The sequence below is a fragment of the Sinocyclocheilus grahami genome, unplaced genomic scaffold (assembly GCF_001515645.1).
Source record: "Sinocyclocheilus grahami isolate Dianchi unplaced genomic scaffold, SAMN03320097.WGS_v1.1 scaffold5.1, whole genome shotgun sequence".
Classification (NCBI taxonomy): domain Eukaryota; kingdom Metazoa; phylum Chordata; class Actinopteri; order Cypriniformes; family Cyprinidae; genus Sinocyclocheilus; species Sinocyclocheilus grahami.
The window spans coordinates 5,963,468-5,990,483 of NW_015505184.1; the positions used below are offsets into that span (position 1 = coordinate 5,963,468).

General features: G+C 38.0%; 1 protein-coding gene across 2 annotated transcripts in view; it reads left to right on the plus strand.

The window, feature by feature from the left end:
• LOC107585347 (ras-responsive element-binding protein 1) overlaps positions 1 to 23,855 on the plus strand; it is a 46,035-nt gene extending 22,180 nt beyond the window's left edge. Inside the window, exons 3-13 of one of the 2 annotated variants that reach the window (XM_016272353.1) lie at positions 3,113 to 3,244; positions 3,333 to 3,544; positions 8,326 to 8,415; positions 8,579 to 8,742; positions 13,678 to 13,819; positions 13,941 to 14,083; positions 14,163 to 14,352; positions 14,446 to 17,014; positions 19,519 to 19,689; positions 19,990 to 20,748; positions 21,530 to 23,855. In XM_016272353.1, coding sequence (XP_016127839.1) covers positions 3,113 to 3,244; positions 3,333 to 3,544; positions 8,326 to 8,415; positions 8,579 to 8,742; positions 13,678 to 13,819; positions 13,941 to 14,083; positions 14,163 to 14,352; positions 14,446 to 17,014; positions 19,519 to 19,689; positions 19,990 to 20,748; positions 21,530 to 21,975 — 5,018 coding nt within the window. In that variant the 3' untranslated portion in view covers positions 21,976 to 23,855. Of the gene's footprint in view, positions 1 to 3,112; positions 3,245 to 3,332; positions 3,545 to 4,584; positions 4,715 to 4,802; positions 5,015 to 8,325; positions 8,416 to 8,578; positions 8,743 to 13,677; positions 13,820 to 13,940; positions 14,084 to 14,162; positions 14,353 to 14,445; positions 17,015 to 19,518; positions 19,690 to 19,989; positions 20,749 to 21,529 lie in introns of those variants that run through there. The other variant, XM_016272360.1, reaches the window with a different exon arrangement.
• The last annotated feature ends 3,161 nt before the right edge of the window (positions 23,856 to 27,016 follow it).

Sequence of the window (27,016 nt, forward strand, 5' to 3'; positions counted from 1 at the left end):
GTGTGTGTGTGTGTGTTCACTGCTGTGTGTGTGCACTTTGGATGGGTTAAATGCAGAGCACTAATTCCGAGTATGGGTCACCATAATTGGCCACATGTCACTTCACTCACTAAATGATCATTTATCCTTTTTATTCGTATTCTTCTTAAAAATACTCAATAGGTGCGTTTCCATTACAGATTTGCTCAAAACTTTTGCAATATTTTATATAAATATCGATAAATCTATCGCAAAATGGTGGCATTTCCATTAACCAATGTTATGCGACTAAAACGTAATTTTTTCCTCTTGCGATAAGTCATGGTGACAGATGTTGGTAGGTTTACGTATATCGTAGCCACCGCACTAGCCATTATTTTTAATTGAAGGAGATGTCTGCGTGTATCTTTAGCAAAGCAGAGCGGAGAGCCACTTCTGCGATGGTTACGTACCGCGGCGCAGCTGGTATAATCACAAGCATTGACAAGAGTTGCCGCGATCAGCTCTGTTGGCTGTGTTGGAGCCATAATGCGCCGCAGACATGTGCAGTGTAAATAAGGGGTTATCTATCCAAGCATTAATGGCAAGGAAAGCCCCTTATACTTGAGAGTGGCCACATATGGTGTGTTTCTTGGAGGTTATAGTAAATTAAAGAATGATCGTGCGATTTTTACGTATGCCAGGTGACCTGTAAATGCGGGGGAAAAAAACGTTTCCATTGCAGCTTTGCGATTATATTCCTTTTTCAAATTGCCTGAAAAACCACCTCATGCATGCGTAAAAACTTTTTTTGCAATATGTAGGAGTTTTTGCGAAATTGTTGTGTTTCCATTAGGTGTATTTTCAATTTGCAATTTCAATCTGCGCAATTTGAAGGGTAACGGAAACGCAGCTAATGAATCAGTTTTTTTTCTTTTGAAAGAAATGAATGCATTAATTCAGCACACAAGCATTGAAATGATCTCAGTGCATTTTTAAATAAATAAATTAGCACAAAGATGCACATCATTGGCTTTAAGTGAAACTTTTTCGGTATCAGGCTTTGAGGGCCTGGTAATGATAGCGATCTGCAGCAACACATTGACCAGATGTCATTTGTTTTCAGTGAAAGTGGATGGTTTCTATCGACATAAGCAACAGCGGCCATTGGTGATGCAATTTGGACGTGTTCTGAGTTGAGAAAGGTCTAGCTTAATGCAAATGAGAAGCAAAACTATAGAGATTTCACTGATCTATTTGAGTTGTGGTCAGAATTTGAAGTAATTCGACATGAGTTAATCGTTCATTTTAATTTTGATATGTTGCATAGCAATGCTTACTAGCAACCTGGTGAACTGAGGTGTAAAATCTCGTCAGTGTAAAAGGTGCATTACACTGCAGAATATGTGCATCTCGTTTCCTCAAAGCTGAATCCTTATAGAATTGGAGGATAATCAGACTCCTCCGTCCTCACTTTTCCAACCAGTTGAAGTACATGAGCAGAGTTTGGGATGGTGGGAGCTGGGAGGGGGATTTCCTACCCTCCCCCTCCAGCAGAGGCGATCACACCCTGCTACAGGGCCACATGCTTAGAGCAAGAGAGAGTACAGCAGAGAACCGTCTACCCTCCACTGCTCTCACAGCCACTTCCTGCTTTGCCTCTCAACCCAACCCCCTACTGTTCTTCTCTTCACAGCAGAAAGACATTTCTATGTTTCTCCCATGTGAACATGCACCCAGTCTCTCGACTCTCTTTTCCAGTCCTCGCTCTACACTTTTCTCACATTGCACTTTTCTCTCTGTGTTTTCCTCCTTCGCTCTCACGTATGTGTCGTTCATCTTTCTCTCCGTCGTCTCCTCACCCTGCACCACCCCCCTCACTGGGATGGGCCTCTCTCGCTGAAGTATCACACTCCCACAGCTGCCTCAAACAGTCCACAGCCAGTTCTTTTCCTATCTTGACTTTTAGACAGCACAATACATAGAGCTCAGTTCAAATTGAGATGTTTGTGGGAAGAATGTCGCTTTTTAAATCCAATATGTACACTGCTATTTAAATGTTTGGTGTCATTATTTGCATTAATTGGATGCATTAATTTATCAAAAGTGAAAGTAAAGGCATTTATAATGTTACAAAAGATTTCTGTTTGAACTGAATACTGTTCTTTTGAACTTTTCATTAATAAAAGGATCCTTAAAGTATTATGGTTTCAATATTATACTGGTAATATTGGTAATAATAAGAAATGTTTCTTGAGCAGGAAATTAGCATAATATAATTATTTCTGAAGGATCATGTGACACTGAAGACTGGAGTCAAATTCAGCTTTGCACTGAATACTGTTCTTTTGAACTTTTCATTAATAAAAGGATCCTTAAAGTATTATGGTTTCAATATTATACTGGTAATATTGGTAATAATAAGAAATGTTTCTTGAGCAGGAAATTAGCATAATATAATTATTTCTGAAGGATCATGTGACACTGAAGACTGGAGTCAAATTCAGCTTTGCCATCTCAGGATTAAATTACACTTTAAAAATATATTAAAATAGAAAAGGGTTATTTCAAATTGTAATATTACTGTTTTTACTGTATTTTTTATCAAATTAATCCAGCCTTCATGAAACTTCTTTCAAAAACAAAAAATCTTATCGACCACAAACTTTCGAAGAGTAGTATACATACATATAAAAATGTCACATCCAAATCACATCCAAATCTCAACAGAGCCTTCTCAAAAACTTTCTTTTAGTCTTTTTGGTCAGCCATTGAAAGAGACTTATTTCCATCATGCATTTACAAACCTAAATAAAAATTTGCTTTAATATCAGGGCCTTTTGCAGTCTTAGCATAGTCCTTTTAAATTATTCATAATATAGAGTTGTTGTTGTTTTTATTCGTTTTGTCTATTTGAATGTAAGAAAACTATTAAGAAGCACATGTGCTAAAAGAGGAAGTTGACTGATAAAGTTGCTCCTGTAAAACGCACTACAGCTCCTGCAGAGATTAACTGTAACCATTTAGGCAATGATAAGATGATTTCCACATGGCCTCCTTTGCATATGAGAAAAGTAATTTATTAATGGGTGTATCTTTTAAAATTTATGTCATATTGAGTTCTGTGTGAGTAACAGATATTCTCTGTTCTTAGAAATGGAAAGTGCCTCCCCTGAGAAGACTGTCAGCAGTGCTGTTGGGGCTGCTGATGTGAATGAACAGTCTCATTTGTCAGAAGAGGCTATGAACAATCAGTCCTCCACACATATACCAGAACCAGTTGAAGGTAAGATGCCACAGTGGCTCTAAGAGAGACAATATATCCAAAAAATAAAGATTCTGTCATTATTTACTCACTCTTATCTGATTTATAGAAGCAGACTGTGATGGAACGGACAAACCAGAACATGGAGATGATGATGAAGGTGGAGTTAGAACAGAGGAGGAGCTGTCCTCTATCAACTCCATGATGAACACTGTGATGAATGTGGGCCAGATCAATGGAGTTGATTCTGAGCCCACCAAAATATCTCCCAGAAATTCAACCAAATCCCCTTCTGTCAATCGTACTGGGAGAAGAAATCAGGTATAGCAGCAGTTGTTGCATATTAGTGCTGTCAAACGATTAATTGCGATTAATCGCATCCAAAGTAAACGTTTTTGCTCACATAATATACAGGTGCATCTCAATAAATTAGAATGTCGTGGAAAAGTTCATTTATTTCAGTAATTCAACTCAAATTGTGAAACTCGTGTATTAAATAAATTCAATGCACACAGACTGAAGTAGTTTAAGTCTTTGGTTCTTTTAATTGTGATGATTTTGGCTCACATTTAACAAAAACCCACCAATTCACCATCTCAACAAATTAGAATATGGTGACATGCCAATCAGCTAATCAACACAAAACACCTGCAAAGGTTTCCTGAGCCTTCAAAATGGCCTCTCAGACACTGAAGACTGGAGTCAAATTCAGCTTTGCCATCTCAGGATTAAATTACACTTTAAAAATATATTAAAATAGAAAAGGGTTATTTCAAATTGTAATATTACTGTTTTTACTGTATTTTTTATCAAATTAATCCAGCCTTCATGAAACTTCTTTCAAAAACAAAAAATCTTATCGACCACAAACTTTCGAAGAGTAGTATACATACATATAAAAATGTCACATCCAAATCACATCCAAATCTCAACAGAGCCTTCTCAAAAACTTTCTTTTAGTCTTTTTGGTCAGCCATTGAAAGAGACTTATTTCCATCATGCATTTACAAACCTAAATAAAAATTTGCTTTAATATCAGGGCCTTTTGCAGTCTTAGCATAGTCCTTTTAAATTATTCATAATATAGAGTTGTTGTTGTTTTTATTCGTTTTGTCTATTTGAATGTAAGAAAACTATTAAGAAGCACATGTGCTAAAAGAGGAAGTTGACTGATAAAGTTGCTCCTGTAAAACGCACTACAGCTCCTGCAGAGATTAACTGTAACCATTTAGGCAATGATAAGATGATTTCCACATGGCCTCCTTTGCATATGAGAAAAGTAATTTATTAATGGGTGTATCTTTTAAAATTTATGTCATATTGAGTTCTGTGTGAGTAACAGATATTCTCTGTTCTTAGAAATGGAAAGTGCCTCCCCTGAGAAGACTGTCAGCAGTGCTGTTGGGGCTGCTGATGTGAATGAACAGTCTCATTTGTCAGAAGAGGCTATGAACAATCAGTCCTCCACACATATACCAGAACCAGTTGAAGGTAAGATGCCACAGTGGCTCTAAGAGAGACAATATATCCAAAAAATAAAGATTCTGTCATTATTTACTCACTCTTATCTGATTTATAGAAGCAGACTGTGATGGAACGGACAAACCAGAACATGGAGATGATGATGAAGGTGGAGTTAGAACAGAGGAGGAGCTGTCCTCTATCAACTCCATGATGAACACTGTGATGAATGTGGGCCAGATCAATGGAGTTGATTCTGAGCCCACCAAAATATCTCCCAGAAATTCAACCAAATCCCCTTCTGTCAATCGTACTGGGAGAAGAAATCAGGTATAGCAGCAGTTGTTGCATATTAGTGCTGTCAAACGATTAATTGCGATTAATCGCATCCAAAGTAAACGTTTTTGCTCACATAATATACAGGTGCATCTCAATAAATTAGAATGTCGTGGAAAAGTTCATTTATTTCAGTAATTCAACTCAAATTGTGAAACTCGTGTATTAAATAAATTCAATGCACACAGACTGAAGTAGTTTAAGTCTTTGGTTCTTTTAATTGTGATGATTTTGGCTCACATTTAACAAAAACCCACCAATTCACCATCTCAACAAATTAGAATATGGTGACATGCCCATATAATATAAATATACATGTAAATATTTTCAAAATATTTACTGTATGTGTGTGCTTTTATATATACGTAATGAATATACACAAACATATATTATGTTAACAAAAACTTTTATTTTGGATGCGATTAATCATTTGACAGCACTATTATATATATGAAGGGTTCAGATGCAAAAGCCTCTAAGTGACGTTTGAAATTTTCTTCTAAAATGAAAATTTTTATCAGCCTCTTGTGTGTAGGTTCAGTAATTTCACTTTAATGGCAATGAATAGGTTTTTTTTCATTGCCATTAAAGTGAAATAACTGAACATAAACATTGGAGCCTGATAAAAAAATACTAATTCACCAGAAATAGTACTTTTTGCCTACTATTTTATGAATACTGTTAATTCAGACATACTATACTACTTTTTCACCTGCTAATTTTTGCCTACTGTATAGTTGGGAAGTATGCAATTTTTGATGCAGCCCAAATCTCTTAAGCCCAAGGTTAATCTTCAATAACATATTTCACATTAGAAATAAAATGCAAAATGTTGCCTCTTTAGCTCAAGTGATGCTACAAAAGGCTGGCCCACATTCTAGAGTAAGCAAACATGCGATTGGCTCATTTACTCATAAGGTGACACTTTTAATTTCTATAAATGCCATATTTAGTCATACGAATTCTCCTGTTTTTCTACAAGTGGTCCGTCTCGTCTCCCTCGTACTGGCAGTTACATAAACTCAGCTAAATGAGTGGCAACAAATGGTCCTTGCGCTTTCTCAATCCCCCCTTTGTGAGAGCCGATGCTTGCCTTATGCCTTCAATTAAAGTGTGGGATTTTACTGAAACACTTCTCTGTGGAGAAAACAGGTGTTTCAGTCCCCCAGCCCCCTCTGGTATCCCATCTCACAGCCCTAACTGTATTTCCATACGCTGAGAGTGACTCTGCACCACTGCTCGCCTGCAGAAGGTCTTACCCATTGAATTAGTGATGCTCATCCTCAGCCAGTGCTGTTGTTGTCTGGAGAAACAGATGGAGAGGCCACTTGTTGCTCCATGTGACGAGAGCGCACAACCGCTCCTGCTGCTCTGACACATACTATCTTCATCAGGCAGGCCACATCTTGCATCTGTTTTACCTGTTGTGTTTATCTCTCACTGGGGGACAAATAAACGACTCACTGGGGTTTCGGAGTCATGGGGAGCCACATGTGTTGAGGAGCCGTATTTTTGTTTGATTAATACATAATTACATAATGTGTTTTCAGGGTCTATGACTCTCATAAGGTGTAATAGTTCAAAATATATAGTTAGTTTAGTTACTAACTATATATAGGCACAGTATGATTTACAAACATTTTGTTATGCTGAATGTATTACAAAAACATATTTATATTTTTTAAAAGAAATGGTTAAATGGTACACCTTAGGTATGATTGCACTGTTAAAAAGCTGCAATGTTTTTGAAATCTAGTCAGAAATGTATATAAAACTTAGGGATGCACTGATAGGATTTTTTTTGGCCGATGCTGATACCAATACCGATTTTAACAAAAAAAAACCTATTGGCCAATACCGATATCGCTATTGGTCAATTGCATAAAGCAGGGCTTAAAAAAAAGAAGAAGGAAAAAAAAGATTGGTTCACTCCGAGCAGAATCAGTATTTGAATGTTTCTGTTCCTGCGTTCCTCTGTGAAACCGGTTTGAGTAGAAAACATACCAGTTAATAATGTTATTTTTTAAACTTTTTCTTTGCCAATAATAAAAATAATAAAGTACAGCGTTTAATTTACTCAAAAAGAAAAATCATGAAAAGTCTTGAATGATCTCTCTTAGTCATAGCCAATACAGCATCATCTTTTCTAGATTTACCAAAGACCAAATGTATTAAACAAAAGAAAAAACTGTCAACGCAATAAAAACATTAAAGATTTTTTTTCAAGGTATTTAAAAATGTTTCTGCATGGATAAAAAAAAAATGCTACTCCTATAAGCGCTAAATTAGTAGGCTGTACGTTGCATTTTATTATTACATTCAGAAATAATGTAGGCTAAAATAATGGTAAATAAAAGCAAAATTACAAACACAATTAGGCTATTTTAGTTCCCTTCTATCCACAACAAATCCTCTAAAGTTGTATTTAGGCTAAATATAAGCATCAAGCCAAAACGAATTAATTTAAAAACGAAACTGAAGCCTACCTCTCTCATTCTGCATGAATCCAAATGTTTCCATATTCGCAAAGTATCTGGATGCTAACCTATTATGTATTATGTAAACTATAGGCTTTGTTCTTCACTCGTATTAACGACGTAAAACATCATCCTTCACATATAGGCTATATCAGCAGTGAGGCGCTGGTCACACTGAATGGCACAGACTGTACTACAGACTATTTCAATTGAGCAGTGTAACTTTTTATGTTTCTTTAACTGTATTTTATTTGGATAATGAACAGGCTGCGATGTCAAATTAGCAAAAATTTGTTATATGTGCATGTGAGGCACCGACGCGATCACTGCATTGTTTTCCCAACTGTTACTCCGTAATTTATGGTCATACCAATGCTGGTTTGTCATACAGATAGAAGCAAAACATCATTCAAAAATGTAAAGCTTTTGTAAAATAAAGAAAACTGCTTTTTGCCGTCTCGTTTTTTTCCGTGAAATTCGGAGCACGTTACAACTACTATCCAAAACTCAGCAAAAAAATTTTTATTTCGTTTTGTTAATCTGTTAATGATTTAAGTGGAATATATTTTGTATATCGACTTACCTATGATGAATTTACGGCTGAGAGCGGGCATTTCACTCGTTGGATGCGTCAGCATCACGTTTGCATATGGCCGTACTATGCCGTCTGGCAAACTATATTTTGTACAGATTTTATTTTGTTTTGGCAAGTATTTAATTATTTTGCCCAGAGAAAAACGTTGGATTATGCAACAGACATTCAACTAAATAACTATGTAATTTAGTACATTGTAACTAAAATGTGTTTTGTCTTTTTGTCTGCTACAGGAAGTCAAAGACGAACGCTCAAGCTTCATTTGCCCCCTGTGTAACAAAAACTGCATGACACAGCACCAGCTCACCATGCATATCAGACAGGTGCACACTCTCTCTTACACAAACACACCAGAACATCCCTACATGTACACCTGTTTACTGAACCACAACAGTTTGTCTTAAAATCAGAATTTTACTAAAACTGAACATGTTATATAGACTGTATATCAGTATGTTCACATCTGTGCCTCGTTTTTTCCTCCAGCATAACACAGATAGTGGGGGAACTGACCACTCCTGCAGTATCTGTGGGAAGGCTTTGAGCTCAGCCAGTTCTCTGGACCGCCACATGCTGGTTCACAGTGGAGAGAGGCCACACAAGTGTGTGATATGTAATCAGACTTTCACTACCAATGGAAACATGCACAGGTAAATGGTCAGACAGTGTTTTTAAAATGGTAGATGTTTAACTTTTATGTAAGTGTAGACTAGCCTTTTCACTGGCGCACAATGATACACAATAGAGTATCCTATTTCCTGTTTAGCTGCATGGAGGTTTTCATTAATATATCGCTAAAAGTGAAACTCTTATCAACAGAATATGTGGAATAATGTTCAGTACCAAAGAAAATCATTTTGATTCATCACTAAGTTTTTGTTCAAATCAAAAATATTGGTTACAGTAACACACCTCTATTGGAAATAAGCATTACGCAGGGTTTAAAATCCAAAATGTGAAGCTTTTATTTTTGTTAAAGAGCATTTAGGAAATATAATTATATAATGTTTATAATTTAAGCTGTAGCATTGTCTAAATCATCCTTTTTGAAGTGAAGACACTTGTTTATACTCTATTTAAATAGTGCTTTTCTGGTATTTTGATCATTGTCTATTGGATATAACTTTACTCATAATCAAACTTTACAAGGTCAGTAAGCAACTTGATTTCCACTAGTCTTATGTCGAAACGTGTTTGTCTTTGGCTGTACTTCAAAACACTCCGTACTTTGTTTAATGTATTTTTAAGTGTATTTTAGTGTGTATCTTAACGGTCTGGCATTACTTTCATTGTAAGTGGCGTTACTTACTGTAAATACCATTTTTGCTCTTACCTTTGACAAGTCAAAAGGTAAACTGTGGTAATCAACATTGTCATAGATGCTGTTTATAGAGCTTAATTTGTACTGAACACATTACATTTCTTTAAACAGAAGAGAAAGGGTTTACGAGTTGATGAGAAGCTAATAATTAATGTATCAAAATGTAAATAAATAACTGTAAAATAAAAATATCAAAATATAACACTCTAAAAAAGATGAAATATTCTGTTTGCATGCATGCCATGTGATCATTGTCTGACATCAGAGAAGCTTTAACATGCAAATGCATTGTTACAGTTTTTCTCAATCGATTTGACACTTTTCTTCAATGCAATGTACTTGTTCTCAAAACATTTAACACAGCCATCCAAACGCAAAATTATCTTAACCAAACAGTTCAACTTTACTGCAAAATGAAGCACTGCAATTTTTTCTAGTAATGCAATTACTAAATGTAAATATTAACATCAAATCTATAGGTGTGTTCTCTACTGATTATAAAACACATTCAATTGTAGATGCACAAATATGCTAATGAAAATACATGTTTATTGCAATTATTCAACAGGGAGTTTAGCTTTATATAGATTGTGGATATCTAAATGAAATAAAAATTGTTATCCAACACCTGCTATCAACTATGAGAAAAAACTAACTGCCCCTTTAAACTTAAAATCTGTTTGTGCCACCTTTAGCAGCAAGAACTGCAAACAAACTTTTCTGAAAACTACAGATCAGTCTTTTACAGCACAGTGGTGGATAGATCTGGATAGATTGCATTTTAATCTACACAACATATTTGCTGTGCTTGCATCATAGGATGCCCCCCCCCCAGCTTCTCTAAGGGAGAGGCCATGATTTTTTTACATGGTCAATTAGGGTAATTCTGATTTCATTTGAAATTCATCTGCACCTTCTACCTCTCCTTCCACCCTGTTGTCCACTTCCTCTCTGTCCATGTCTTCTTACAGTTTCTCCTCATGCTCTTTCCACTACACCAATGCGCTCCTCTCTACTCATCTCTTCTCCCTTTCCTTTTCCTCTCCTCATTTCTCACATCTCCCTCTCTGCTCACCTTTTTCTGCCTGTTCCACTCTTCTTCTTCCGCAGTGGGTTAAAGGTTTAAAATATTGCATAAATTATATTTGGTTGAAATGCTTGTACTGAAACATTTTGCATTCTACCTGTAATAAAACTGTGCTAAATGTTTTGGGCCACACTAGTAGGAAGCATTTGAGCTGTGTTTATGATAAATGTGCATAACAGTGGCTGTAAAATATGTATTTTAGGGATGGAAATTACATTTTTATATTTGGGACATGGTAATTGCGCTACTTTGGGCTGTTTTTTCATTACTGGCATGGGCTTGGGATGCACAATTAAAATGATGTAATAGTTGTGATCATTATTTTACCTTCCATGATACTTCAGACTTGATCAGGTGCAGTACTGACACTCTGTCAAGTCTGCATCAAATCAAGCACTCCGTAATCACAGGTAAACTGTCTGATCAGTCTGATGTTTGTCATGAGAAGTGTTCCACAAAAGAGCTATGGTTTGCAGACAGTTATAAGAGTTGATGTTACAAATACGTCTTTTGAATATACTGTGTGAACTCATTGCCCCGTTAGCTCGGAGAGTTTTATTTTCCCTCCTCAATAAGTTTTGTCAGTTGTTTTGTTTATTGGTCTAATTTTTGTTTCTTGGGTTGCATTGGTTAGTCACTCAATTAATTCTCTTGTGCCTCGTCCCCCCCTTCTGAATTATGTTGTATTGATAAGGAGTTATCACAAAGTAAGTCTGTTTAGTTGTGCTATCTTACAATCAATATATAGTAAATGTAGGTTAAAGTGTTGCCGATGTAACCGGTTAAAATTTGGACTGGCGATGAGGTCTTAAAATGTATGGAAAGAGTCTTAAAAAAGGTCTTAAAAGGTATTAAATTTATATTTTATTAATATTATTATTATTTTGCATTTTCATTCTTGCTCTTTGTATACTTTCCCTTTTATTATTTCTCTAAAGCAATTGTGATAAATGTGTAAACGATTAGGAAAACTGCATTTCCTGTGTTGAGTGTATGATTAACCGAATAGTTATCAGTTTAGGGCCAATCGAAAATATGTTCATTTGATCGATTGACAAATTACAGAGTTTTGTTTGTTGTGTTTGGACAAATAGTACATAAATGTTTGTGATTTGTGTAAAACATTTTTTCAGATATTTTAAACTATTGGTTGGTTGCATTAACTATTGTGAAAACTTTAACACAAACTATTGCATGATTTGTAATTTGTATAAAATGAATGAAAACGTACAATCTGCTCTGGACAATTACAAAGTATTCAGATCACTGTGTTAACTGTTTTGAGAACAGTGATCTGAGTTTGGAGACTGAGAAAAATCGATTGAGAAAAACTAAATTATTGGAATATTAACTTAAAATCTTAAGGGGAATACATCAAATAAATGGTTTAGGTCCAAGGCGTTCGACTGACGAAAAATGTTTGATGCAGGAAAAAATCTAAATACTTCCAAGCATTATATCCATACCACTTTTAGGTTTCAAATGTGTTAAACTGCATCATTGGTGACCTAAAGAAATAATTGTAACCAAATGTGTGTGCACAGGTTGCATGCTGCATTAATAAAGTAGTTGTAGGTTTGTGGTGGAGGAGGAGGAGGGTACGGAGGGAGGGTCGGGAGGGATGAAGGAATGTCTGCATGTGATGTGAGAGGCCTAAATCTCAAGGCTGACTGATATTGATGGCTGTGCTGGCTTCTTTCTTTCATGTCACCTATATTTGGAAAGATGGTTCTGTGTCCATGCTTTCTTTTCATGTGTCTTTGTGGTGGAGGAGGGTTTGATGTGTGACTCTTTTTGTTTGTGTTGATGGGATGTGCATAGAGGGCTTCCTTGTGCAGTTGAGACATGCAGGCATTCCAGATGGGGGTGGAAGAAGTTTGTGTGAGTGAGAGAGGGAAAAAAGGCAGGGGGCAGGGAGAGGGGTGCTGAAAATATTTTTTGGATGGCACATTATGGATTTTTTGGGTCATTTTTAACCGTATCGTTTCATATATTACATAACAAAAACAGCTTTTCTTGGTATGTTAAATCATGCAGCTGAGCTGTTTTTCCCCACACTGCCCTCTGGCAATATTGATGAGGCACTGCAGAAGGAAACATTTACTCAGTGCATCAACTAGTAACTTCAAACACAAAACCACAATGTGATTAAGTGCCATGTGACAAGAAATTGCAATAACTGTAATTATGGTTGCGTGATAACATAATTATGCTGATACTGTTTCAGTCTGTAAGGTATCAACATGGTTTTTTGCTGTGGCCAGAGACATGAGATGGAACAGGATTCAGGCTGTCAGGGCTGGGTCCACATGTGGGTGACCATCACTTTGCCTCTCTGCTATTAATATCTTTGGCTGCAGAATGTAAAACAAGATTCTTACCACTGGGTCTGCTGACATTTATCCTCCCTTTCCAGTTACATACAAAGTGCAGACCATTAACTCTACACCACAATGCAATACACATTTAATTTGAAAACGTGCACACCATACATATGCTCTATAGACCTATTTGGTCAACCGTTTTCTATGAAACACAACTGCACATAAGCATCAGGGGCCTTGTATCTGGTTGAACCTGAAAGGTGGGTTTATTTCTGTGTAAGTGTAGGAGGGTGAGAGGTGCGCACGTTCCAGCATGTCGTAATGCGACTCCCAGCACTTTGCCTCCACACATTACCTCTGACCTCTGCTGGCCATATAATTGCATTTCCCACCACCTGGTCACTCCTCTCTGTATTTTGCATGCTTTAATTATTGAAGTATTCCTGTGGCCCCGGTGCCATCACATCACAGAGAATGTTTTACATGGATGAGGCTAAAGATTTAAATGAACCCTCATTATTGTCATTTTTACAATTAAATTAAAACAGTTAATTAATTTTTTATTTAAAATTGTATATTGATCTATACAATACATTTACAATTATGAAAATGAGACATTGCATTTCAATAATGAGAATTGAGGTTAATTCATATTAAGTGTTCTGAAGAATTGTCACAATGCAAAATATATTTTATTTTATTTTTGGACACCTCAAATGTAGGCTAAAATACATTAAATGCAAATATATCAGTAAGGAGTGCCTATGCATGTTAAGCATTTTAATTTTTCTTATTTTTATGATGGATGTCAATAGACAGAACTTGGTCTGAGTTTAGTTATGTATTTCTGCAGGCACATGAAAATTCATGAAAAGGATGCAAACACTGTTCCTACCCCTAGTTCTTCCCTACTAAAGCGCCGACGACTCCCTACTAAGAAGAAGCCCAGTGTAGAGGATGAAGTGGAGCAGGCTGAGGAGCCGCCAGTTAAAAAGGTACATTTCCACCCTTCTTTATGTCTGTGTCAGTAAAAACAGTCAAATAGTGTAAATGACTTTTGGAATTTATTATGCCCGTACCTCTGACTTTATATGAAAACAAATCGTCTTGTTTTAGGTGATGTTGGTGCAAAAGTCGGGAGAGGATGATTCTGTTAAGAGTGAAGAAGAGATCCTTCACTGCCCCATCTGCTTTAAGACATTCAACTGTAAATATGATCTGGAAACACACATGGAGACACATCCTGACACTACACTCGGGTAGGCTCCGGACATTGTATTCCTGTATAAATATCTAATATATATATATACTGTTTCTGACTGTTTTCTCTAATCCTAGGTGCAATATTTGTTGCATTACCTTTCGCACACACCGGGGTCTTCTGCGTCATAACACCGCCATTCATAAGCAGCTCCCTACTGACCCCTCTGGACAACCCTTTATTCAGAATAACCCTTCCATCCCTCTGGGGTTTGGTGACTTGGCTTTCATTGACTTCAGTTGTCAAAAATTTCCCCAAATTGCACAGGTAAAGACTTACATTAGAAATACATTAGATGAGATAGAATTACTTTATTTCTTTTTTGATGATGACAGAAGATAATTTGTTTTATTTATTCAGGTCTGGTGTGAGACTAATTTGCGCAGATGCTCTAGCAAGTTCCATAAATTTGTTTGTGAAGTCTGCAACAAGGCCTTCCCTCTTCAGCAGTCTCTGGATCTCCACAAATCCTCACACAAAAGTAGCGCAGACACCAGCACTGAACCTCAGGAACATAACGCAGATGGTGTTATGGATGCACCCAAAGTTAACTCCCATTCCACGGATTCCAAGGAGGTCAATGAACTAGTACCACATGTTGATAGTACCATTTCAGATGGAAAAAACGGTTTCTTGGAGTGCCTGGGTCTCCAACACTCCTCCTTGGTCAAACCAGAGAAATCAGAAGAGCAAATTCAGCAGGAAATTTTAGACAGCATTCGGTTCATTCGCATTGAGCCACCTTCAACTAATCTACCTCACGAAAACAGCAACAATCTCGGCGTCTCAATTTTGGAACCCGTCTCTCTTCAAGCCATGAACAAGAACGCCGCCCTTGGCCTCCTGTCGCTACAGCCGCTCCATGTCAGTAGTGGTATGTTTGTCCCAATAAGTGGTCAAGCTGCGGTGGAGCTGGCAGACATTGAAAAAATCCTTAAGCTCACAGCCTCTGTGCCACCTCAGATGTCTTTGTCTATGCTTGCCAAAGGTCTGAGCAGTCCTCTACAGGTGGACCCCAAACAGATTGCTTCTCTGAAGCAAAAGCCCTTAATCACTCCTCGATCCAGTATGGGTGCCTCCACGCCCCCTCCTCCTGTCATGAACGCCCAACAGGCCTCATCGGGCAACATCAGTCCTAGCCTTCCACCCCAAACAGGTCAACAAGTGAGAACTGCCAGACAATCACCAGCCTCCTCTTCATCCTCAACCTCGTCCTCTCCTACCAACTGGGAGCCTACTCAACTGGGGCCAGATGTCATAGGAAACATGATTATCTCGTATGAAACTGGAAAGCAAGAAGAGTTTGATGGCAAGGAGAAGGAATCAAGAGGCAAGAAGATGGCCAAGACCGAGTACCCTTGTCGGTTCTGCAAGGAAGTTTTTTCCTTCTTAGGCGGCCTCCAGGCTCATATGCGTCACCATCTGGGAGCGTCACCTTACCAGTGCACCATTTGTAGCTACTCCGCTCCTGACAAAGCAACGCTGATTCGACATTTTAGAACGCACAGCGGCGAGCGGCCATATGTCTGCCGCCTCTGTCACTACCCTTTCACTGTAAAGGCTAACTGTGAGCGTCATTTGCGCAAGAAACACATGAAGAACACACGTAAAGACATCGAGAAAAACATTGAATATGTAACCACTTCCTCTAGTGTAAGTGGTGTAATCGGAGGCTCCACACTAGACCTCCTTGATACAGCTGGTGCCAGTAACACATCTTGCCGATTTTGTGGGGATGACCTTAAAAACTACAGAGCACTTCAGATTCACCTGCGAACACACAATGGATGTCAGCGGAAGCCATTTGAGTGTAAGCAATGTGGGGTGGCGTTTCTCGCTAAAAGGAACTGCATTCACCATTTGCTGAAGCACCACCCAGATGTTCCAGAGCGGGAAATTGAAGAACACATCAAAAGTCTTGTACCTGTTGGAGGAGACACCACCGCTCAAGCCAACCCTCCAACCTCAAATGGGCTGGTTAAAAGCACCGTTCCTCAGAATGTAGGTCCCTACGCTGGACCTGTTGAGGACCATGACCAGCCTTTGGATTTCTCTAGCAAATCTCAAAAAACGATTGCTTCAAATGTTAAACTTGAAGTAACAACATCTCCTCTGTTTAACGACTGCTCTATGGAGCCCATTGATCTCTCAATACCTAAGGATCCTGAGAAGAAGAGAATGACAAAAGAACAACCTCAGAGCGTGTCCCTGAATCAACAAGACATCAAGAAAGAACAGACCCTGGAAACGACCCCTGGACTTCTCGCAGCTCTCCCAGTCTCCATTTCTAGCCTGGCCTCTGCTCTATCCAGTGACCTTACTAAGCCTTTTACTCGCTTGAAGCCATTGCTACCAAAACCATCTTCTGTTTCCAGTACTGAAATGCCACCGCTGGCCTCCATTGCTCAGATCATCTCGTCTGTGTCGGCTACTCCAGTGTTGATCGAAACAGGAATAGATGGCAAACACAGTGTTAGTGCAATGGATTTTAATACACTAAGTGAGAAGAAGGGCACTACCAAACTGGATTCCATTCAAAATGGCTCTTCTGGTAACTCAAAGAAGAGAGGCAAGAAGAGACCGTTTCAGGAAGAGATCTGTGATCCGAGAACGCCAGCAGGTTGTGGCATTGACTTGGAGTCAAGTGGAGAGTTTCCCAGTGTGGAGAAAATGCTAGCTACCACAGACTCAAATAAATTCAGCCCCTACTTACAACCTAGTCAGATGGAGCCAATGAAGGAAGAGAAAGAGAAGCAGTCTGTCAATGAGGAGGCAAAAGAGGGACGAAAGGATAAGCCAAAGAAACCTTCACAGAACAAAGGAAAGAAGAACGCTTATTCCAATTCAGTGCAGAAAATGACCTGCCCATACTGTCCACGTCTATTCCCTTGGGCCAGCTCATTGCAAAGGCATATGCTAACACACACAGGTGAGACACACTGTTGCCAACTCTCGCGAGACAAATAAGCAACCGCAGCTTTAAAAACAAGCCCAATATTTTTTGATAATTTATTATGTTCAATATTATTTATTATCAATTATTTATTACCAATAAATGAGCCTACAACATATTAAACTGAAACTACACTTTTATCTGAAAATCAAAAACATAAGTTATTTTACAAAAAATCAATCAATCAACAACAAAGCAGGAACAAAACTCATCTCCAATCATCTGTGAGTAGAATAGGATTGGCGAGATGGAAAAGGAGAAAAACACAGCTTCAAAGGGGATCTGTAACATAGCCACATATTTATAGCCTACTAAAATATTGGCTATTCGAACCAAATATACTCTTAGCATTAGTATAGGCCTACTTGTTGTTTTTTTATTACAGCCCGTGATAATTAATACATTACAAAAACTTTGTAAAAATAAAAAATTTGGCTACATTATAAAGGAAAAAAGTCATCCCACTCCTCTACGTCTACTAGCCTACTATCATCACTTGAATTACAGCGTCATGCGCCTTCTTTATTAACTTTTTTTTTTTTTCAATCCTTCATTGAAGAAAAATCACATTCAAAAAGAAGGCACGTAAGGAGGGGGCGGAATATTTGACAAATTACACTGCAGCACTTATATTATTGCACTGGTTGGCTATTAACTGCGAGCAAATCATTCAATGCACCGGAGAATATGGCGAACATAAATAAAGAAACCAAGTTGCTTGTCAGGTTTTCCTAACAAGCAACCATATTTTTTAAATAAGCCCAAAAAAACGCAACTCGCGACCCGGGATTTTTTCACGCAACTTTACAAAAAAGGAAGCCCAAAGTCGCATATAATACGCAGACTTGGCAACTCTGGTGAGACACTGTTTACAATTCATAAATTATGCCATAAAGCACTTTATTTACTTTTTTATTTACTCTATCATACAATACAATGAGCTACATACCATTCTTAGGAAAGTGGAGTTTACAGAATTTGTTAAATGTTGTACAGTATTTAATTTGTCAGCCATTTAGCTGGAATCGTTCTACAACCATTAAATAGATCTTGACTAATTCTCACAGCAGTGCAGACAGAGTGAACAAACATGCTAAAGTTGGATGTGTTGATTAGCTTTGAAATTCAATCACTGTCTATAATTATTTACACTACTTTTTTTTTTTTTTTTTTTTTCTTTTTTTTTTTTTTTTTTTTTTTTTTACTACTTTTTCACGAGTTTTTTTTTGGGGGGGGGGAATGAATACTTTTAGTCAGCAAGGATGCATTAAATTGATCAACAGTGACAGTAAAAACATTTTAAAGGTGGGGTAAGTGATTTCTGGTAGCCAGTGTTGATATTTCAAATCACCAAATCAAACACGCCCCTACCCCCAAAAGGGTCTCGCCCCTATTTTGATAGCTCTGCCCCACACATGCGTATGCAAACCAGGCAACGATTATGACGGAATCTACTGTGCCAGCCGGCTGAGGGTATGATGTCATCAATAAGTGAAAGCAATGTGTGTTACTATGGTAATACAGGTCAAATGTGTTTTGGTAGCACTGTTTGTTTTAACGTGCATATATTTTTAAACAGCATATATTAGTTCTGTGAAACAAAGCAAAACCAATGTTACTCACCTATCGAAAAGAAACAGGCCTTCCTGCTCCTTGAGTTCTCTCCAGCGCTCGAAAGCTGATCCGATATTTACACGGGTCCTACTTCTTGCCTTATCGTAAGCCTTCTTTTGTTCCGCAAACGTTTTCCTCTTTTGTTTTTTTATCCGCCATCTCTATCTTTCTGTCGTCCCTCGGCTTGGCTAATGTCTGTCCTGTGCACTGAGCGCTCTCCTCCACATCATGAGTAGACACGCCCCTTACTGCTGATTGGCTACAAGTTTGTTTTGGTACTTGTCTCGACTCCGTTTTCTAAAGCGTTTTTGAAAAAATACATACCCCACCTTTAAATGTTACAAAAGATTTCTGTTTTTTTTATTAAATTCTGTTCATTTGAACTTTCTGTATTTTTCAGAGAATCCTAAAAAAATGCATTATAGCTTCCACAAAAATATTAAGCAGCACAACTGTTTTCAACATTGAATATAATAAGAAATATTTATCGTGCAACAAATCAGTATGTGATGTGATTATGTGAAATCAGATGATGTGACACTGAAGACTGGAGTAATGGCTGCTAAAAAATTCAGTCTTCACGGAAATAAATTACATTTTAAAATATATTCAAATAGAAAACATATATTTTAAATTGTAATAATATTTCACAGTATTACTGTTTTCACTGTGTTTTTAATCGAATGAATGCAGCCATAGTGAGCATTAGAAATATCTTTCAAAAACAAAAAAATAATCTTACCGACCCCAAACTTTTGAATTTATTATATTATATATAAATTTTTGTATTTTATCCAATGTATTTGAGTCAATAAAGTTTTGTTTCTCTCTTCAGAGTGTTACAGTTTTGTGCATTGATTTCACAGGTCAGAAGCCATATCCTTGTCCTCAGTGTGAGTCATTCTTCTCCACAAAGTCAAACTGTGAGCGCCATCTGCTCCGCAAACATGGAATATCTAATCGGACTCTTCAAAACAGTGGATCTGAACCCAAACCTAAGGCTGACGAAGGATCCCAAGGAAGTACTAGTACTATTGGTCAGTAACATTATATTACGGTATATATGAATATTTAGCACTAATGGTCTTGCATATATATTGTATGAAGTAAGATCAGATAACATTTTTTGTCCAGAAATGTGCTGATTTAAATTTTGAGATGAAGGGTTGATGGTTCTTTCATGATGTATTGTAATTTAGTGTGTTTTCTGTGTAGCAACAAGACTTTTCATATTGCAATATTATAATATAATTGAATATTACTACATCATTGTGAACTTGTGTATGCAAAGCAGTGCGATGTATATAGTGCTTAACAAGCTTTTCTTGTCTTTGTAGAGAGTGTATCTGACACTGAACCTCCTGTAACCAGAGATATTGTGGATCTGAGCTCTGTCAACCCCAAACAAGAGGAGAAAGCTTCATCTCCAGAACAAGCACCAGAACAAACAGAACAATCAGCCGCTGAACAAACAGACAGCATCTCAGACCCAAACCAAACACAGCTAGCAGAGGGAAGCCCTGAGGGAGTAGAAAATAATGATGACTCTCAAAGCAATAATAGTCTTGATATGAATCTCGCCAACAAGCTTGTAGACTTCAAGCTTTCTGGAACAGAGCAGCGCCAGCCTAAATCAACTGCTGAACCGGTTTCTCCACCAGATGAGTTCCCACACACCTGTGCATCCTGCAAGAAGACCTTTCGCCATGCAGCCACCCTCAGCCGACACCAGAAAACTCACATTCAGGAGGTCCAGCCAGAGGATGGAGGCAAAAAGGGAAGACGCCAACCTGCTCCTCAAAACCCAGTCACAGCGCCCAGAAAGGAGCTGGAGCTGGAGCTGGAGGCAAAGTTAGAAGATGATGAAAAGGACGAGAACAGCAGCTGTGTGGAAAGTGGTGCTGATGAGGAGGAGAAGGAGAGGGAAGAGATGAGTGATGATGAAGAAGAGGCTGCTTCCTTAGAGCTCAGGGCTTTGGAAGAGGAGGGCGACCCTGCTGGAGGCAAAACCGACAAGAGGAAGAAGATCTGTGCTGTGTGCAGCAAACGCTTCTGGAGCCTGCAAGACTTGACCAGACACATGCGCTCACATACTGGTAAGATCTGGAGCATTTTACTGGTATTATTTACTATCCTCAATTTACAAACCCGTTTCCAAAAAAGTTGGGACACTGTACAAATTGTGAATAAAAACAGAATGCAATGATGTGACATCAGTGGTTCAACCGTAATTTTAACGAAGCTACGAGAATACTTTTTGTGCGCAAAGAAAAAAAATTACGAATTTATTCAACAATTTGTCTCCTCTGCGTCACCCTGGTGCCATTTTGGAGAGTATCACATATATAAACAACGTATGCTGTTCTGTGTCAGCTGCGCCATGCCGATACGTTGTGTTCGTTCAGATCAAAGTGTAAACAATGTAGAAAACGTATCTGCTTGGTGCAGCTGACACAGAACAGCATACGTTGTTTACGTTCAGTGGATACTCCAAAATGGCACCAGGGTGATGCAGAGGAGACAAATAGTTGAATAAAGTCGTTTTTATTTTCTTTATGCACAAAAAGTATTCTCGTACCTTCGTAAAATTATGGTTGAACCACTGATGTCACATGGATTATTTTAACAATGTCCTTGCTACGTTTCTGAACCTTGATCGTGGTAATTGCATTGCTGTCTATGGGAGCGTCAGAGAACTCTCGAAATTCATCAAAAATATCTTCATTTGTGTTCCGAAGATAAAAGGAGCTCTTACGGGTTTGGAACGACATGAGGGTGAGTAATTAATGACAGAATTTTCATTTTTGGGTGAACTATCCCTTTAACACAATTAAAATATAAGAGTTGATGCATCTAACATGACCCTTGTTGTTGTAGGTGAGCGGCCTTATAAGTGCCAAACCTGTCACCGCACCTTCACCCTGAAGCACAGTCTGGTGAGGCATCAACGCGTCCACCAGAAACCCACAGATGAGGCAGAAATAAATGAAGAAATGGATGGAGCAAGAGATAATGGTGAAATGCTGGAGGGAAAAGAGGTTAGGTGTTCATCTGCAAGTCAAAGTGAAGCAACAGCTCCAATCCAGAGTGAGAATGAATGTGAGAAAGCAGGAGCACCTCAAGAAGAAGAGAGTGAAGGACATGTGGAGGAAAATCAGCATCCTGAAGATTCATCCATGGAGATGAATTCTGCTGAAGAACCTCAGCCGGATGGGGCTGAACAGGAGGACCATCAAACATCAGGCTGTGATCCAGAACTTGCAAAAATCAGTGTCCATAGCTGTACAGCAGCTCAGGAAATGACGGAGACACCCAATCAGTGAAGTGAAAATTCACTGTTGATTTTGTGCCATAGTTTATCAAGCTTCCACAAACACTAGGAGTTGCAAAGCCTGGCTTCTGCCGATATTTGTCTTATACAGTGTGCATGACCGATCGCAGCACAGATTTTGAAGCACAGTGATCCTTCTGATGCCTTAATGCTTTTTTCTAAAGATCTGGATCAACACATAACTGGACAGTAGCAATTTTAATCCTATTTATATGATTTTTAATGAATCATATAAAGCCTTTATATCAATAAATTAGAAGCATTTGTATGATGAACAGAAGATTTATATATCAGCATTAAATTGTATTATTCTTAAGTCAGTTTCTGTATGTTTTTAGTATCTGTATGGAGTTGTTTGGTTTCTTTTTTTGTCTTATGGATTTGAAGAGCTTAAGTGCCTGACTCATTTTCATTTTCAAGATTGGCTTAATACATTTTGGATAGAATTGCTGTTTAGCTCTGTAATTTTTATTTTGGGTGATCGTCGGCCAATCAGTTTATCGGCAATATTTGCCCATTCTTTGTATATTATCCTCCAGCTTTGAGCCTCATTGACAAATGTTGCAGAAGACATGTACAAGTGGCTGGGAAGCTTGAAACAGCGCCTTCTGGTGGCGTAGAGTGTGAAGTATTATATTATAAGGCCTGTGCATCAGAGAGAAGAGTGCTTCTGAGAGTCACGCATTATGTATTTAATGTCAGTGTGATTCAGAGTACATTTGATGTATCTTTAAAGTGTGATTTGCCTTCTTGGTTTTCCCCCTAGGATTCATTTTGATTTCAACACTGGTGATCACACTAAAAATTCAACACTTTTTTTTTTCTTTTTATCCGGTAGATATCGGTTCTAAAAAGGAATCTAAAATGTATCCCTTATACTGGTTTATGTAGAAGGGATATCAATCTTCCCTAAAACAAAACAAAACAAAAATTGTACAGTTTTACATTAGTTGTTGCAATTAAGTGACTTGAATAACCCCTGAAGCCCACACAAAACTGCATTTGAGATTCAATGAATTTGAAGTCCTCTCAGTGGCAAAATGTTTGCTAGTTTTCATACATTTTGAAAGCTGTGAGTCTTTGGATTTAAAACCAATTGAAACATTGTAAATGAACTGGTCTTTATATTTGTTGAAACACATTTTTCTTTCTTTTGTTTTTGTGTAATGATGTATGTACTTGTAAATGTGTACGAGTGCGTGTGGGTGTGCGCAGTCATATGGATAGAAAACACTGAACATTTTATGCAGGTATTTATTGATCAGTCTAGAGTGTGTGGATGTAATTTTGAAAAGCCATGTAGAATCCAATTTGTGCAGCGAGGAGAATCAAAAAGATGAATGTTGTTCGAGATTGTGAGGTTCTCTACATTTTCAGACACTTTGTACATTCAGATGCTTTAGATAATTATATCTTTTGTGTGTCTTTTTGTTTGTCAGCTAATGAAACCTTCTACCAGTTCAACTATCTATTCATTTGAGAGCATTGAACCATAGAGTATGATTTGATGGGTTTGACATTATGATTATAAAAAGAATGAGTTTTGCATGTTGATCTAATTTGAATTTCTCAGTTATTCTCGTTCTCAGGGGCTTTTCAAAATCTGTGTATCTGGTGTATAAAATGCAAGCTCTGTTCACTACACTACATTTAAGAGCATTTGACTGAATTTGGTCTCAGTATGTTTAGGCCTAATTGTACCAAACCTTTTCTGCAAAAATTCTGCAAATTATTGTAATTAATTCAGATATCAGTGACCATGTTTGTCAGATGCCTGTCAGATCAATTCAGATGTAGAGTAGACAACTCCTTGATTTTGCTTTTTTCACCTTGTTTTCTCAACCCTGTAAAGCGAAGAAATCATCCAATCAATAAATGTACACTAAGAAAGAGTGAGAAATTCAGTTCTATTTTTTCTGTCTATATTTTTTCTTAATTAAAACTTTTTATATTATATTAACATTAACATTATTATAGTATTATTCATATTTAATACTACTATTATTTAAGGATATTCTGCCCAAGCCGTCAAACTGACATCATCAGAGAAGGACTGCCATTCCAGAGCAGAAGCAAATGTTCAGATTTTGATTAAAGATTACCAAGACAAACAATTTTTTTCAGCGGATTAACTTGCACGGATTAACTTGCACAATTTTGATTTCATACAGACTTTAATCTTTGTTAAAAAAAAATACAACTGTTAGTTCTTTAAATAACACAGTTGCACCTTTTGATTTTAACAACGTGTTATTAAATATTGAAACTACCTAAGATTAATGAATGTTTAGAAGAATTTTTCATTGGCAGTTTGTTAATTAATGAATTAACTCATGTTAATTAATAGAGACTTAATGTAGCCTAAAGTGTGACCAAACAATAAAGAATCAGAACATTTTCAAACAACATCTAGGGCATGTTGTAGTCCTGATAAAATATTTTTTAAAAAGTTTGAAAATAATAGCCTATGAAGTTGAATGATTTAAGTATTTGGTGCTGTGATGAACACCACTGAGAATACAAAAATCTGAATGGCTGTTTAAACCATAGATTTGTATCTAATATGGTTTAAACCATTTAAAGGGGTCCTATTATGCTTTTTCACTTTTTGAATTTTAGTCAGTGTGTATGTTTGGGCATAAAAAAGATCTTCAAACTTACAAATCTCAAAGTCCACTCCAAAGGGAGATATTTCGTTTTTAAAAAATCCCTTTCCAAGAGTTACAACCAACGGCTCGTTTGGACTACAGCGTTTCTTATTCGGCCCATTAGAATATCATTCAAACGGAAATTCAAGTGGTTGGGGGCTGGGGAGGGGAGGTCGTGGTTAGAACACTTGGTTGAGTGCATCAGACAAGACGAAGAAGAAGAAGTGCTGCTGTAGCCTCAAGTTTTCGAAAGTTATTACACATTCCCATACATTGAATGCGGGTGTTTTTATATCACTGTATTTCTGAAGGAAACCGACTGTCTTCAGAAAATTGGATGTCATTTTCATTTAATCTTGCATGTAATGTCTGATGTGTTTTTTGGAGCAAAGCGCTGCTTTGTGAACAGCCGTTACCGGGGAAACCTTGATCTCTACCACTCAAACAGCGCCTCCTGCTGGCAGAGAATGAGTTTGCATATATATGCCGCCTGGGGAAACACTGGACTATGGTATAAATAAATTCAACTGTATAACAGTTTCACTGCAGTTCATGTTATAATGTTAGAATTAAATAACAATAAAAATAATACATATGCACTAGAGGTCTACACGGGTCCAAAAATTCGTTTTTCGAAAGAGACCCGTAAATGTGCTACACTGAACCGACCGGACCCGTCTATTATTTTGAAAGTTGGACCCGGGCCCGTGCAGAACCCAGAAATGTCAAAAATGTACTACCCGGAACCGACGCTGACCGTCAATTATTTGAAAGATGGACCCGAACCCGGCCGGGAAGACACAGACCCGACTGGACCCGATCGGCACATATTCCACAGCAAATTGCTATTAACAAGTCGATAAACAAGTTGCGAAAATTTAACTTTTTGTCTTACCTAATGTAAGAAGCCTTCTCCCTTGTGCCTGACTGTGATGCACACAATCCTCCTTGCCAAGAAAGTTCCATGGCTGCTGACGTTAGCTTTACTTATTTGCAGTTACGGCACTACACCGGGGCTAGGGGGGGCTATAGCCCCGCCAGAATTTTGAATAGCCCTGGTTTACTCTGACATCATCAATATCATTTATTTTCTTAGCACCCCCACATATTGGTCTAGTCCCCCCTTAGCACCGGTAGAGAAAAAATTCTGGCGCCGTGGCTGCTTATTTGCTATCATCTCTGTGCTCTCTGAGCCGAGTCTGAGCAAAAAAGAAAACGGTTCATTCATAATATTATTAAAAAATAACTCGCATCACTCATGAAGGTCTCCATTATCACGTGCGTGTGCATTAACTCCGCCCACCCTGCTTCTGATGACGTCGCTCGTGGTGTTTTTGTTTTTTTCTCCACCTTATTTCAAATTACCGACTCACACTTTTCTCATCCTAATTTTACAAGTTGAAAGTTACAAAACAACACACGCACAGCGCTGACTGACTCTAATAACGGCCGGGTGTTCTCCGAGTGCGATCGAATTGTATTACACACAATGTTAAACAGACCCGGGACCCGAAGTAATAGATTGGGACCCGACCCGGACCCGGCTGACCATTTAAAATGTAGCCCCGAACCCGTACGGATCCCGGGTCCTCGGGTCCTCCGTGTAGACCTCTAATGTGCACTTATCTGTACATAGTAAATGCAGTTATTTTTAAGCGGTTGTTGACATCCTATCTAAAACGTGATTTAGCCAAAAAAAAAACTACAACAATAACGTTACAGCTCTAATATGTCTTGCCATATCTGTGCGTGCAAAGGTTGTGCGCGATCCTCTTGTTCAATATTCTCGGGGTCTGAATCCGGCTCAAATTGATATGGCATCCTTAACTGAACCGGAGCAGATGGAACTTGCTGCTTTGGCAAGGGGCGGGGCAGTACTGAAACACCATCTAAGCTGTTCGCCAATCACAACGCACTGGGACAGCTAACCAATCACATCACATTTCGTTTTCGGAAGGCGGGCCTTCATCAAACCTGGAACTAATCGAGCCGTTTGTGCCAGGATGGGGAGAAAGGTATTGTAATAATGTAAATTATGTAAAAAATAATGCATTTTTCAAACCACCAAGCATGAGAACATGTTCTAGTACACCCCCAAAACAAATTCAAGATTGTAAATTGTAAAAGTGCATAATAGTAAAAGAGTATAATAGGACCCCTTTAAATACGTTTTTAGAAAGTAGTGCAGCTGCTTTATTTCCGGGGTTACCGGGGTAACTGCTGCATTTCTGCAGTTTAGCGCCATCTGCTGTCAGAGAGTGAATGTGCGCTTTCATTCAGCGTGTCTCCTTCACTGTTCCGCCATGCGCTTCTCATCCGTGCTTGTTTACATGAGAGTGCGCATGCGTCTTTCACGCACCATACAACAGTGTAGTGCATTACGAC